Here is a 15130-nt window from a genome sequence, read left to right as displayed (position 1 = left end):
AGACACAATGCCTGTCCTCAGGGAGATTACCCTCTAGTAAGAGGGCTGAGAAAATTTACGCAACCTCCCTGCCTCCCTTCTTATCCCTTTTGACCCATTCTCCAGATGCTCATCATGCTGGACATTTTAAGACACAAATCCAACAGGGGTACATTTTGGCTGGGAAGCCTTTCACCAGCTCCCACTGCCTGAGGCTGAAAGCCCAGCTCTGTAGCTTGGCCCCTGTGAACCCCCAGGACCAGCTCCTCTCCCCCACCTGTTCCCCGCCCCTCTCCAACATGCCCACTTCTCTCCAGTTCCCCAAACACACCAGCCTGATGGCACTGTGCACCTCAGAGAGTCCCTTGGGCAGTGTTGGCCTCCCCCTTATTCGCCTGGTCGATGCCCAGTCCTCCCTGGAGTATAGCTCAAGGGTGAGATCCCTTCTCTCCTTCTTGCTTTTGTCCACCTGTGACCCCACAGTTGGTTCCTCCCTCTTTTAATACCATATAATCATGTTATTTACATAAAATAAACAAAATGCAATCACCTTTGCAACCCCGGAGAGATAAGTTTTGGGGCCACCTCGTTTCAGTAGCCCATCCAGCAGCTCCACAATGGGCTAATCTAAATTTTTTTCCAGTCAGAGTAAACAACCAATGAGGCCCATCATGGATATTAGTTGTGGAGTGTTAGTTTACACAATAGAAATTTCTCTTATGCCTTATATCAGAAATAGCTGGTCATGTCTCTCTCTTTGCATTGGCTCCTAGGAAGCTCAGATCCAAATCTGTAGCCCCTTTCTACAGAGAGTAACTTGGCACCAATGAACTGTTATACCCCTGGCTTCATCTTATTCCCTGCCCACCCTTCACATGTAGTTTCTCCTCTCTGATGTCATTGAGGGATGGGAGTAATGATGACTGTGATGCTTGGAGGCGGATGATGGAGCTGGAGAGGTAGGGTATAAAATGCCAAGAGTCTCAGAAGAGGGCAGATTAGCACTGCAGCACCAGGTATCAGCTGGTTTTGATAAAAGGCTGTGACTGGGTTTTTAACCACCACCACTCCAACCTGGGAACCCAAACCTACGCTCAGAGACCACGGTGGAGGTCTTCAATGATACAAGACCGGATGGGGAGGAGGCTTGTGCACTAGGAGAAAAACAAAAACCTCCTTAAACCATTGCTACAACCCAAGTGATCATTTCCTAGATTGATGGCGGTGTTAATGAGGGAGTCACCTGTACCAGTGAGTCTGGTGATTGTGGGAATGGTGGTGGGAATGGTGGGGATGATCGGAATAAAAATGAGGGAATCAGGGCTAGGGATAGAAATAGTTGTGATATGGTCATGAAGGCAGTTGCAGTGAAGTTTATGTGATAGATGATGCTGATGGTAAGAATGGTGGTGGTGGTGATAGCGGTAAAGTAGGTGATGAGGATGTATAAACTTCCTAAGAGTAGGGACCTTTTCTCTTGTTTATCATGGCATCATCAGAGCCCAGTGTGGCTGATGGTGATAGTTTGCGAGAAGAGTATCTGTAGTTTGAATGATAACGGTGGTAATGGAGATAGAGGTGATCATTATAGCGACATTGGTGATGGTGGTGGAGTTAGAGCACTTCAGGTTTAATGGCAAACAGGAAGGCAGAATACGCCATCTAGAGCAGATAACTGTGGGCTTGTATCATATGTATCTCTGACCCAAATTCCCATGGCGACACAGAATTTTCTCCCCTACCACCTCATCACCTTAGACAACGACCAAGGTGATGAGGACTTGGAAGGTCATCCTGACCATCCCTCTGTCTTGGATTCATCTTAGTTCTTCTCCTGGCCTTGACTCATGGGCATCCCATGGGAAAATCTCAGCAGATCCCAGCATCTGATGATAGAGACACAGCACCCCTCTGCATTCCCACCCTGGTCTTTTTACCCCAAGGTGGTCTCTCCTATACTTTCATAGGCCCCTCCAAACGTCCTTAGTCTTGTGGACCCCATCTAGCCCCTGGCTGAAGGACCTTGCTCAAGCCACTTTTCTCTCTGTACTGGTCCTCAGACCTCTCTTTAACCTCAAGACAGAGAAGAGAAATACCCTTCTGGAGGTGAGTAGGGAGAAGGTCTGCCAGGGGCTGGACAGGTCCTCACCTGTGGAGCCTCAGGTAGTCCCTGACAGCCAAGCCTGGGCCTTGGGAGGTGGGTGTACCCAGCAGGTCACAGGCTCCTGGGAGAGGCCAGGTGCAGAGGGTCTCTGCAATCCCCCACAGCCATCTTCCTTGGCAGAGCCTGCCCATGCCCCAGGCCTGGTCCTGCCGTGGCTTTGCTCCTCTCTCTACACTCCTTGCTTTATTCCTGGAACCACAGTGAACCACCACATCGCAACACATGCAGTTCTCACACCTCCACCTTTTGACCTACATTACTCGTCTTCCAGGAATGTCCTCTGGTCATTCCTGGCAGAATGTCTTCATCTGGTCAACTCGTGTTTGTCCTTCAGATTCAATCAAGAGATATACAAATGGCCAAAAAACACATGAAAAGATGCTCATTAGCCAATAGGGAAATGTAAATCAGAACCATAACGCAATACCACTTCAAACCCACTAGGATGGCCATTTAAAAAAAAAAAAAAGGGAAAGGAAAACAGCAAGGTTGGTAAGGATGCAGGGAAAGAGAAGCCCTTGGACATTGCTGATGGGAATGTAAAATTAGGCAGCCATTATGGAAAGCAGTTTGGTCATTCCTCAGAAAGTTAAACATAGAATTACTATACAATCCAGCAATTCCAATTTTAGGGATACACCTAAATTAAAAGAACTGAGAGCAGTAACTCAAACAGATACTTGTACACCAATGTTCAGCGCAGAATTAATCATGGTAGCCAAGAGGTGGAAGCCACCCAAGTGTCCATCAACAGACGAATGGATAAACAAAATGCATAGAATGGAGTATTATTCAGCCATAAAAAGGAATGAAGTTCTGACACTTGCTGCAACATGGATGGATTTTAAAAACATCATGCTAAGTTAAATAAGCCAGACACAAAAGGACAGATGTCATTCATGAGGGTTTAAGCAAATTCATAGAGACAGAAAGTAGTAGATAAGAGTTTACAGGGGCTGGGGGGCAAAAGTAGTGAGGAATTATTGCTTAATGGGTAGTTTTGGTTTCGGTGATGACAAAGTTTGGTAAATGGTTGGTGGCAGTGGAAGCACAATATTGTGAAATAATGTTACTGAATTGTACACATGAAAGTGGTTAGGGGGAAGCAGATTTGGCTCAACAGAGAGAGCATCTGCCTACCATATGGGAGGTCCAGGGTTCACACCCAGGGTCTCCTGACCCATGTGGTGAACGGGCCCACGCGCAGTGCTGATGCATGCAAGGAGTGCCGTGCCATGCAGGGTTGTCCCCCATGTAGGGGAGCCCCACGTGCAAGGAGTGTGCCCTGCAAGGAGAGCCGCCCCACATGAAAAAAGTGCAGCCTGCCCTCAAGTGGTGCCGCACACACAGAGAGCTGATGCAGGAAAAAAAGAGACACAGATTCCCGGTGCTGCTGACAAGAATGCAAATGGACACAGAAGAATACACAGCGAATGGACACAGAGAGCAGACAACCTGGGGGGGAGGGGGGAAGTGGAGAGAATAAATCTTAAAAAAAAAAAAGAAAGTGGTTAGAATGGGAAATTTTGTGCTGTATATATACTGTCACAATAAAAAATGAAACAAAAGTTTCAATCTTGGAGTCACATCCATCTGGGGCCTTCTTTGAATCTTCCAGTCTGAGCTGAGTGCCCCTCCCTGAACCTCCTGTATCAGATCACCAAACTCTTCCCGGGGTTACCTCTAGATGGTCAGAGTCATGGGTGGGTGTCTTTCATATTTTATATGCGTTTAGTGTTTGCCTTTTTACTACAAGCACATCCTGCTTTTGGCATTTTAAATACCGGAGGCTGGTGAATCAGGCCCTAGCACCCTCACCCCCACCCTCCAGCATCACACTGGAGGAAAGGGCGCCCCAGGAGGCCGTGGTGGGCAGTGGGAGATGTTGCCCAAGCTCTGGAGTATCAGAGCTGTGCCTGTGTGGCCTTCCCTGAGGAAAAGCAGGACTTCGGAGCCTGGGCCCTTTCACCTCCCCCCAGTTCCCAGGCAGGACAGGATTCTGACCTGGGTCAGAAATTGTTTATATATTGACTAGGTGAAAGATTTACACAGGTTCAAAATTCAAAAGGTATTGCAAGTAAACTCCAGCAGTTTCCCTTCCACCCAGCTCTCCTTCCCTGAGGCCACCAGGGACCTCCAACGCAGCTACCTTTCCTGTGACACGCAAATAGTTGTGCATTAGACACATTGTTCCTTTATTTTTTAGTTTTAGAGAACATAGTGTATAGCAAGATCTGCCGCATTCATTTTTTTAAAAAAGATTTATTTTTTAAATTTCTCTCCCCTTCCCTGCCCACCCCCTCTCCCCGCAGTTGTCTGCTCTTGTGTCCACTCGCTGTGTGTTCTTCTATGTCCGCTTGTATTCTTGTCAGCGACACAGGGAATCTGTGTTTCTTTTTGTTGTGTCATGTTGCTGCGTCAGCTCTCCATGTGTGTAGCACCACTCCTGGGCAGGCTGTACTTTTCTCGTGCTGGGCGGCTCTCCTTACGGGGCGCACTCCTTGCACATGGGGCTCCCCTACGCGGGGGACATCCCTGCGTGGCAGGGCACTCATTGTGCATCAGCACTGAGCATGGGCCAGCTCACCACATGGGTCAGGAGGCCCTGGGTTTGAACCCTGGACCTCCATGTGGTAGGCGGATGCTCTATCCATTGAGTCAAATCGGCTTCCCCTCATTCATTTTAGAGCTTCACAGCCCTAATGGGCTCCCAATCAAACGAATGAGCCATGCTCTATTAATCAGCCTTGATGGACGTGAAGTTTTTTGGTGAAATTTTTGCTTTTATGGGTCTACAGACTCTTATTCAAACCATTGCAATCAGATTTCTTTTGGAATTCAGGTTTTAAAATATTTAGAAAGGTAATTCAGTGTATATTCCACATGACACCCTAAAGGGGCCTGGGGTGGTGCCCCATAGTCAAACACATGAATATTTCTGCTGCAAAACGTATGATGACGGAATAGACTAGAAATGCTCTTGTCAGATTTTGATACCAAATGAGTTTATGCAATCTAATGGGAAAACTCCCAGTTTTCAGAACTTTTGGGGTTTTGGGATTGCACATGAGGCTCTGTGGAGCTATACAAACTATGCTGCAATGAATAACTTTGGACATAATTTTGCAAGTGAACTACTATATCCATAGAATAAATTTCTAGAAGTGCAGATGCTGGGTCACAAGCTAGGTATATTTGTGATTTTGATAGATTTTGCTGGAATGATGACTATTGTTCTTCCTTGCCTGTGAGCTGCTGCACTTTATGGTTTTCCAAACATTCTAACATTTGTCTGTTACCATCGGGGCAATGACAATTCTTTCTCCGTTCCTCTCTGCACAAAACTAGGCTTAGGGTTCTGTGGCGTGCAGAAGCAGCAGCCAGGGCAGCAGAGGAAGCACGCAAGCTTTGCTTTCAGAGAGTTACATAGAGTCCACCGGTGTGCACCTGAGCATGTTAGCTGCATCAGTCCTGAGCCGTCCTCATCTGGAAACAGTCTGCCACCATAAGATTAAGAGCCCTCCCCATCTGCCCGCCATCTGGCCCTCTTGTCTCCTCCCCATGCCCACTCCCCCTCCCACTCCAAAGGGAAGAAGAGTCCAAGCCAACGGAAAGGTCCACAGGCTTTTTAATGATGTGATGGCTACTCCCCTTCCGATACCCTATCTACTCACGACAGCGGCTTCCGGGGTGTGGCGTGGGGGTGGGCAGGCGTGGGATGGGCAGAGGCCATGCAGTGATGGGAGTGGGGAGGGGGTTACATTCTGTTTGGCATGTAAACATTCTTCAGTGGTTTTCCAGGGGAGGGCAACTCCCTGTCCCCACCCCATGCCCACCAGGGCTAATCCCTGGAGCTGAGAAGACTGAGCAAGCCAGGCCCCGCCGAGGAGCTGGGAAGCTGCGAGCGCAAGTGCCCAGGGCACGGCCCTCGCCTGCCTTCCCTTCGCGCACAGTGAGGCTGGGGAGGGCAGACGGGGTCTGGTGATCAGAACCCATGTCTGAGCCAGTGACACAGGCTGTCATAATGGGAAAGTGCAAGGGTGACACTCCTTTATAGGGGAGGGGCTCAGGACCCGAGGGCCTGGTCAGGGAGGGGGCTGATGCTTAAGGGGGGAAGAGGCTGCAGCTGGGGGTGGGGTGCTGGGAGATGTGGTTTCCTCTGCCCTGGAGTCTCCCTGGGGACAGGAGCAGAGTCAGGCCCCTTGACAACCCCTCTCCCTTCTCCCTAGCCGTCCCAGTGACATTCAATGACACAGAGACTGAGGTCAGTTGGAAGCCCTAGAAGGTCTGGAATCCCAAGGGCTGGCGGGTTTTACATCTCTGTCCAGCTCCAGGGCTGGGGGAAGTGGGGTGCAGGGTGGGCCTGGGGCTCTCAGGCTTCCCCTCTTCCTCCCAGCTCTGAACCAGGGTGTTGCAGGTCCCGGGGCAGGAGCGAGGCTGGGGCCCTACATTCAGGGTTCGGTTGGTGGCAAGGAAGAGGCCCAGGGCCCAGGCCCCAGAGGTCATGCCCTGGCTCCCACCCTGCACGAGCTGATTGTCATTCGGAGAAGCTCTAGGTGGGAGGGAGTGGCCCCTCCTCCACCCCCTCTGTTGGATGCAGAGGGTAGTAGAGGCCTTGGGAGGGCCCTGCGTTGAAGAGGGCTCTGTTCCGAGAGGTTTCCTGAGTGTTCTGGGAGCTTCCGCATCGGCATGGGCGTGGGGTGACCTTTGAAGGCTGTCCACTCTGGAGTCCTCCCCTGGGCTGGTCTGCAGAGAAGCCACCACCTTGGCACGGAAGCACGGCCCGCGCCTGCTGACTGCCCACGAGGGGGTCAGCTGGTACCACCAGGCTGCACTTGGGATCCTTCCTCACGGGCACCCTTCTGGGTGATGGTGGCTGGACGCTGCCAGGCAGCTGGGACGGGCAGGGCCTTTCTTCCTCTTCCCCTGGATGTCTCAGCTGGCTCTCCGCGGCCCAGGGAGAGCCAGAGGGGCCAGGCCACCAGCAGAGCCTGGGGGTGTGAGGTTGGAGGAGGCCTGCAGGGCGCCTACCCCAGATGCGCAGGGCCGGCTGTCCCTTCTGCAGCTAGCGTGTTGCCTGCCCCGGTAGGAAGCAGCTCAGGCTCCTGACAAAGTGGGGTCAGCTTTGGGGGAGCCAGAACCCAGAAGGGGGCCCCTGACCTTCCGCAGGGACAGCTCAGCTGCATGGGGCTGCAGCTAGGGCAAGAGGGGGCAGGTGGAAGGGTGGAGCTGCAGGAGGGGCCTCGGGCTGGGACTCGGGTCACGGGAGTACAATCTGGAAGTCAGAAGGGCCTTGCTGCCCCAGGTCTGGGGGACAGCTGCGCATCTGCCTGCTGTCTCAGTCCCTGTGGCCCTGGGGAAGATGGTGTCCGAACCCAGTGCTCTCTCCACAGCCGCGAGAGCAGGAAGGGCGCCGCAGGCAGAGCTGAGTCCCTGAATCTCTGCAGGCCCGGCACACACACTGCTCCCCCTCCACTGAACTCAGGAGAAAGGCCCGCGGACGGAGAGGAGGAATTCCTGATGGCAAGGGGTCCCGAGCACTAAATCAGGGGACCAAGGGAGGGGCTGAAACCTCCTCCAAAGCCCCCCTCCAACTTCCCACTGGCAAACACTGGCCCTAGAAGGCAGCCCACACACCACGCAAGTTCCTAAGAGCCCACCCAAATCTACGGGGAGGGGTCACCGCTCCCTAGAGATGCAGGGGCGCCCTCCCCCAAGAATTGCCTACCCACCACCCCCCACCGGGAAGTCCAGGATGGGGCCGACTTTGGGGCAGGTCAGCCCTGCGCCCTCACACCTGAGTACACCGAGGAGCCCTGGGTCTCACCCACCCCCTCTACCCCCGTCCTGGCCGCTGAGGTGAGGCCCCACGGGCCACCACGCTCCCGGGGACTGTGGGTTTGGCCCCCAGCGGCCTCAGCTTCTGGGAGTTGAGGCTGCTTCTCTGAAAAGGGGTTGGGGGGGGGGGAGGGCTTTGGAGCCTTTGACTGGAAGAGGGTCGGGAGGAGGGGACGGCGCCGCGGGAGGTGTAAGCAGAGGCCCCTGGGGAGCCCGGAGAGCAGCCGAGGCCTAGTGGGTGAACAGGGCATCCCAGGAAGTGGAGTCCTGCGTGACAAGTGGCTGAGCCTTCCCCGGGGCGGAAGGAAAGGTGTGAGCCTGCCCCGCCCGGGGGGCGGCAGGGGCGGCCGCGGGGAGGAGTCGAGGGCGGCGGGCCCTCCCCCGCGCGGCGCGGCGCCCCCCAGCGGCCGGGCAGGCGGGCCGAGAGCGGCGCGCGGTGGCGCGCGTCCTGGCGTGCGCGGGCGGGAAGCTGGGGCCGCGGGCGGCGCGCGTCAGGCGCGTAAGGCTGTGCTGGGAGCTGCTCCGGTGTGGCCGGCGGCGGGCGGGGGGCCGGGGCGAGGGCGGGGGCGCCGGGGAGGGCCAGTCCGGCCGCGGAGAGTCGCGGGCGTCATTATCTGGCCCCGGCCCGGCCCTCGGCGACCCCCGCCCGGCCTTTGGTTGCTGCGCTCTGAGTCTGGAGTTTCCCTCTGGGTCCTTTCTTGGGACTCCCCGGGGAGGGGGCGCTGTCTGGCTGGGCCCGGGCCTGCGGCGCGCCCCGGGCTGCGGGGACCCGGGGCCGGGCCTGGTGCGAGGGGGAGGGGCTCTCCTTGCGGGGCAGCGACTGGCTCCGGGGGGACGCGCTGGAATTGCGCGCGGTGGCGGCGGCGGCGGCGGAGGCGGGGAGGCCCGGGCTGCGGGGGGCGGGCGCGTGGCCGGGGGGTCTGGCGCCGGCTCGGGCTCGGCCGGGGCCCGGCGCGCGGCCCGGGGGCTGTTTGGGGCGAAGGTCAGCAGCCACAGCCGACCCTGAGGGTTTCTGCAGCTGGAGCCTGAGGAGGAGCAGAGGGCGGAAGACAGGAGCAAAGAAGGGGGCGGAGAAACAAAAAAAGGGGGAGACATTTTCAGAATCCTCCTGAGTGTTGAGTTCGCCCTAGAGTTCTGCCTCCTCAGAGCTGGTGAGATTGAGGAGACCATGGCACAAATGGGTAAACTGAGGCTGGTGCTCCATCCTTCAGAGCGGGACCTGTGGGGCCCACACATTCCCAGGGGTGCTGCCCAAATCGTCTGCAGCTGGCTTTCTTTGACCTCTGCTTCGTCTTTAAAATTCACATGGATTTTGCATCTTACTCTGTAACATGCCCGTGTTTATATTCCTATGAAATAATGTTTTCTCCCAGCTCTTCAATGCTCTGGGTTTATCCTTTAGCTTCCAGTGCCCCATGGCACTCCAGAGGCTGTGTGTGACCCCCACTGTGCCCATCAACCTGGCTCAAGCCTGGCCTCCCTGTCACCTCCTCCAGGCACCCTTGAGCCCAGAGACAGAGCTGGGACTTAAGTCAGATGAGAGCCTGAGCACAAGTGGGGAGAAGGGGAGGCTGCTGGTCCCTTCCTAACCTTCACCAGCCCCTGACCTCGGCTCTGGGGAAGCCCCTGCCGGTAGGAGCTTCGCTCTGATCAGCCCCTGCCCACCCCGGAGCAGGCAGCGGTTTCTCACCTGCTGGTGATGGCTGTGTCAGATGCTGGGGCTGCGCCGTGGGGTCTTCTGGGGGGCTGCTGGGCTGCGGCAAGTGTGGGCATGCGGATGCTGATGAGGCGGGGGATCCGACTCCGGGTGGCAGCCGCGCGACCGGGCTTCCTGGGTGCCGCGGGCTCGGAGGTGGGGGTGTCCTCCTCAGAGCCCGTGCCCGAGAGCGTCTCGGAGGCGCGGCGCTGCTCCTCGCTGGAGGAGGACGAGGCCCCCGAGGCCAGCCGCAGCAGCAGGCGGCCCTGCCTCTTCTCCATCACCAGCCGTGCCAGGTCCTGCTGCGGCCTTGCCCTCTTAACCCACCGCTCTTTGGCTGACAGCGAGCCAGAGGGCTCCGAGCCCGTGTCCTCCTCGGACAACAGGACGGGGATACGGCTCCTCGGGCAAGGGCCTGGCATGGCATGGCGACTAGAAGAGACAGGGTACACTTTCTCAGGGCCCAGCTCCAGCAGGGACGCCGCGGCTGGCCCATCGGCAAGGGCGGGGCCATTGGGCAGTGAGGCAGTGGCCACCTCGGAGGGGGTGTCTCTAGGGGGAGCAGACGGGGCGCACCTCGCAGTCTCGGCCCCATCCAGCCTTTGCAGGGCCATGCCGTTCTCCAGGGGCACAGGGACCCCCTCCTCCGCAGGCCCCCTGTCTGAGGGCGCTTCGAGGCCCAGCTCGACCCCACTGCCCAGCTCCTCAGGCCGCAAGGCCTGCCCACCTGAAGACATGACATTAAGGTGGGTTTTCTCGGCAATGTGCACAAAGGTCCTCTCGACTTTGGTGAAGGGTGAGGAGGTGACTGCCACTCCTCCTGCCCCTGTGGCCACCGCCCCAGCCCCTGGTCCTGCCCCGGGCCCTGGGGGCTTGGGCTCAGACTTGAGCACGGAGGACAGGGTGCCTGGCTCAGACACGTCCAGCTGGCTGCCGGTGGGCTGCGGCCGCTCGTGCTGAGGGGTGAGGGCAGCCAGGGTGCCCAGGTCGGGGTCGGGGGCCAGGTCGGCAGTGACGGGTGACTTCTTCATGTCGCCAGGGGAGACCAGCACCAGCGTTTTGGAGCCCTCCTCAGGCTCCAGGTCCCCGTCGGCCACGGAGGCCCGGCCCCTGGACTCCTTCTGGTCGTCGGCCAGCAGCGTGGATGGGGCGCCCTCTTGGCTCCGGTCGGTGCTCCTCTCGCTCCCCTCACTGCTGGAGCCACTGTGCAGCCCCAGCACCTCCCCCAGGGCCACTGCCGCCTCCTCCTCCTCCTCCTCCTCCTCCTCCTCCTCTTCCTCCTCCTCCTCTTCTTCTTCCTCCTCCTCTTCTTCCTCTTCCTCCTCCTCTTCTTCCTCCTCCTCCTCCTCTTCCTCCCCCTCCTCCTCCTCTTCCTCCTTCCCATTGGCCTGAGGCGGAACGGGAGCCAGCGGGACTTGAGGGGCGCTGAGCAGCATGTGCGAGAAGCCCACCCTCCGGACCCTGTTGAGCAGCCGCGCCCGTTCGCGGTAGTCGGAGAGATCTCTCTTGAAGTCCTGGTAGGGCAGGCTCAGAGGCACGGCTCGAGGGAGGCCGTTCACCTCCGGCGGCGGCGCCACGGAGAACACCTGCAAGGAGCACACACAGGGAGCCGCTGAGGTCAGCTGCCCTCATGGGCCCAAGAGGACCTCAGCCGCACCCACAAGCAGGAGACCCACGTGCCGGGCACATGCACCGGTCTGTGCACTCCGCAGGGTAGGCACTGGGTCATTGCTGGATCCCCGGGGCCCAGAATGTTCCCTGGCACCTAGTAAGTGCGCAGTAAGTCTCTGATGAATGCCTGCGTCCAAACTCCAGGTTCCCTGAGGTCCCAGGCCCTGATCCTGGTGGCTTTTCTGGCTCCCTGCCCTTTCTCCACGCCTCCCCTCACCAGGTGCATCCTGACCACAGAACTAACCCCTTTAGCCGCTCAGTCAACAGCAGGAAAGGAGAACCAGAAGACTCTTTAGAGGCCGTTCCCTTTTACAGGTGAGGAGACGAGGCCCAGAGAGGCGCCACAAAGGGTCTGGGTCATCCCCCGAGACGGGCTGTGTGGTAGTGGATGGTCAGCCCTCACTACCTCCTCTCAGGGTGCAGCTGCCCAGGGCTGCCAGAACCTGGAGCTGGCGAGGGCACCCAAAGGTGCAGGCTGGGTCCCCTGGAGCCCCAGACCTCTTTCCTACTGCCCCATCCCGGCCCTGTCAGCCAGACATTTGTCCAGCCTTCTACAGGTATATTTTGAGTCCACTCCTTCTCCAGGAGTTCACGGTCAGCCTGTGCAAAGCTGTTTCTTTTGACGGGACTAAGTTTTCCTTTTTCACGCTTCACGCAGAGCCCTCCGCGACTAAAGCCCAGACCCAGTCTTGGTTTTCTAGGCTCTGGCCACATCCCCCTTCCTCCCAGACGAGAAAGGCCTCATCTCAGCTGCCAGGTAGTGGCTCTTCTGCTTTCCTGGCCCTTTCTCCAGCTCCACCCTATTCAGTCCACAAACATCCTCAGGCACCCACAATGCACCGAGCCCCATCAGGGCTGACACGGTTTTGTTCCAGGGTAGAATGGGGGTTCTGCCACGTGGCTAGCATTTCATTTTGAACACACTGGGCCTCTGTCTCCAGCCCATCCTCAGCCAAAGCCCAGAGTCACCCCAACACCTCCAACACCTCCACCCCCCAGCCAGGCTCCCAGGAAGTCCTGCCAAGTTGCCCTCTTAAAACATCACTGTGTCTGCCACCCCTGCCCCAGGGGCACAGCTGTGCCCTGCCTGCTGCCTACGCCAGCCACCAGCCTCTTCTCTCCAGTCCCTCACTGCCTGTCCATTCTTCCTACAGCAGCCCAAGTGATCTTCCCGAAACTTAGATCTGATGCTCATCTGTCTCTCTGCTTCAAACCTGCAGCGGCCCCCACCGTCCTCGGGGGGCAGCTGCAATCCTTGGCTCAGCACCTGAGCACCCCCTACCCCCTTCGCCCCTCTATGATGAGGCTCCTGCCTTCTGCTCCAGCCTCACTTCTCGCAGCCTCTAGTGCTCCCCCACCCGAAGCTTCAGCCAGTCTGATACCACCAGCAGTTCCTTCGATGCATCATGCCACACACTCCAGGGTCTTTGGCTGGGCAGTTTCCTCTGTCTGGAGCGATCCCTCTCACCCCCTCTATACCCAGGATAAATTCCTCCTCTTCCTCCAGGACCCACATCCAACAGCTGCTCTTCAGCAAAGCCCTCGCCTCCAGCTTCCTGCCCACCCGCCAAGCAGCCCCCCGCATTCTCTCCTTGCAACTTGTTTTCCCACATTCTCCCATGAGCCAGCCTTCCACCCTTCCTAACAAATGCGTCTTTCCGTGACTCTCTCCTGCTAAACGCTGAGCCCCTTGAGGGCAGAGATCATATTCACTTTTGTCACCGACTCATTCATTTAATCAAGAAGCAGTCCTGGAATATCTCCTGTCCCCAGCCACCATGTGAGAGGCTGTGATCCAGGGTGCAACAAGTGTTTTCATGAGGGTGCAGTCTCCACAGCGGACAAGTCAAACAGGGATAACTCAGACTCCACAAAGTCTGTGATCATAAAGGAGGTGATAGAAGCAGTTCTTCAATAAATGTTATCTCTCCCCCACCCCCTCCTGCCCGCCCTGGACTGGAGATCACCGCCCCCCTGGGTGCCACACCTATGAGGGACAGGGTGGGGCGAAAGGGGAAGGCTCTGCCAGCTGAGGTCTCGGCATAGTTACTCACAGTGGAGGGGAAGGTGGGAATCTCCAAGGCGGTGACTTACCCCTGCCCCGACTGCCACAGTCTCCCCTGTAATCAGACCCTTGTGATGAGGCCTTGGCGGGGGAGGCAAGTCAGGCCAGGGCAGTACCCTGTTGGAGACAGGCAGGTGAACGTCCTTAGGCCTTTGTCCCCTCCAAATCGGCCTGGAAGTCTCCAGCAATCGTTGTCTTTTTCTACACGACTTTTTCATTCACTCTTCATTTAAGCATTCACTCCTTCAGCAAACTTTAAGTGCTGACCCTGTACCAGGCCTTGGGCTGGAGTGCCATGTCCAGGCTGGAGAAAGCCACTGGGCAGAGTTGGAGGGGGGGTGCTGTGAGCTCCTGGGGGAGAAGGGATGTGTTTTGACCCCAGCAGTTCACCCCTTTTCAGTAGAACCTCTGCTTACCCCCCTGTCCCATCTCTGGCACTTTGGGAATCCCTGTTAGAAACACCCTTTCCTCTGCCTTCTGGCCTGGCCCTGGATCTCTCTGGAAAAGCCCCATCCATAGGATGGACCCTCTTCCCACCCTTCTGTCTCCAAGCTACCTGTAGCCTGGAAGGGAGGTGGAACAAGAAGAACTGCAAATGGGTCATCCAGCCATAATCTCAGACTGAAACTAAGATCTGCAGAGAGGCAATGGCTTGGGCACTGGCCCAAGCCGAGACGCGTCAACCAGGGTGGTCCAGAATACAGAGCTTGCCGTTGCCTCCCTGCCCTCCCTCCTGTCCTACGCAGGGAGGCTTGGGACACTCTGCCTTTTGGCCAGAAGGGCTGTGACCCTCAGAATGGGGACAGCTTTGCTCCAAGGACCGCTTTACCCCCAAGCCAGCCTGGGTTTTCTGGTTCAAAGTCCCTCTTCCCCGCCCACATCTGGGCCTGGGCTGGGGGGGAGCCCTGGCCCTCTGCTTGCCTCCCTTGGAGGCCAGAGCCCACGAGTTACTCATTCATCTGCTCTTGTATTCATTCACTTAGCCGACAGACAGCAAGCACCCCCGTGTCCCCTAGTCCAGGAGGCCTGATACCGCCACGGGAGGGGGACAGCGGGGAGCCTATCGCAGAGAAGCTGCTCCTGTGCTGGGTGTCAGCAAAGGGAACCCGGGGTCAGGGGCAGCTATTGCGTTCCCAAAGCAACAACCCTCTGTGATTCCAGTTTGCCTGTTATGGCTCTCCAACCTGCCTGGGCACAGAATTATCTAAAAGTGCTTTTTAAAAATACAGAGCCCTGGGCCCTGCCTCCCAATTCTGTAGGTCAGAGATGAGGCCCAGAAAAAGCTCCCTAGTGATTCCGATGCCAGCTCAGCAAAGGGCAGATGTGGGAAGGGTTGGCTGGCAGGGGGGGAGGGGCAGGCCATTCAAGTGGGACACGCAGAGCGAATGAAAGTCCCAGCACCCAAACCCCCTACTGAGTCCAGTCCCGAGCGCGGAGGGCTGTGGCCTCAGGTCTATTTGGATCAGCCTGAAAAGCGGAGGGAGCGGGGTGGACCAGACTGCCACCAAGAGAACTAGGTTCTCCTCAGCCTTGGGGACAGGTGGCCCCACACACGCCATGCCCAAAGCCCAGACGGTACGCCGGGCAACCTCCCCTGGCTGGACCCTGGCCAAGCCTGAACACTGAGCCCGCTCACCAGTTCACAGCCCCGAGGTCGGGGAGGAGGACTGGGAGGGGCGGAGCGACCTGGCTGGAGGGTGAGCCCTGACAGTGCCCC

At 57.3% G+C, this 15130-nt stretch overlaps 1 protein-coding gene across 1 annotated transcript in view; it reads right to left on the bottom strand.

The window, feature by feature from the left end:
- Positions 1-8555: 8555 nt before the first annotated feature.
- TTBK1 (tau tubulin kinase 1) overlaps positions 8556-15130 on the bottom strand; it is a 38043-nt gene continuing 31468 nt past the window's right edge. Inside the window, exons 13-14 of the mRNA XM_058306765.2 lie at positions 9672-11263; positions 8556-9006 (exon numbers count right to left, since the gene is read on the bottom strand). Of these exons, the coding sequence (XP_058162748.1) occupies positions 8592-9006; positions 9672-11263 (2007 nt within the window). The 3' untranslated portion in view covers positions 8556-8591. The remainder of the gene's footprint in view (positions 9007-9671; positions 11264-15130) is intronic.

The sequence above is a fragment of the Dasypus novemcinctus genome, chromosome 11, assembly GCF_030445035.2.
Source record: "Dasypus novemcinctus isolate mDasNov1 chromosome 11, mDasNov1.1.hap2, whole genome shotgun sequence".
In the NCBI taxonomy this organism is placed as follows: domain Eukaryota; kingdom Metazoa; phylum Chordata; class Mammalia; order Cingulata; family Dasypodidae; genus Dasypus; species Dasypus novemcinctus.
Note: the sequence above shows the minus strand (reverse complement) of the source record. Positions and strands in the feature narration are given on the sequence as shown.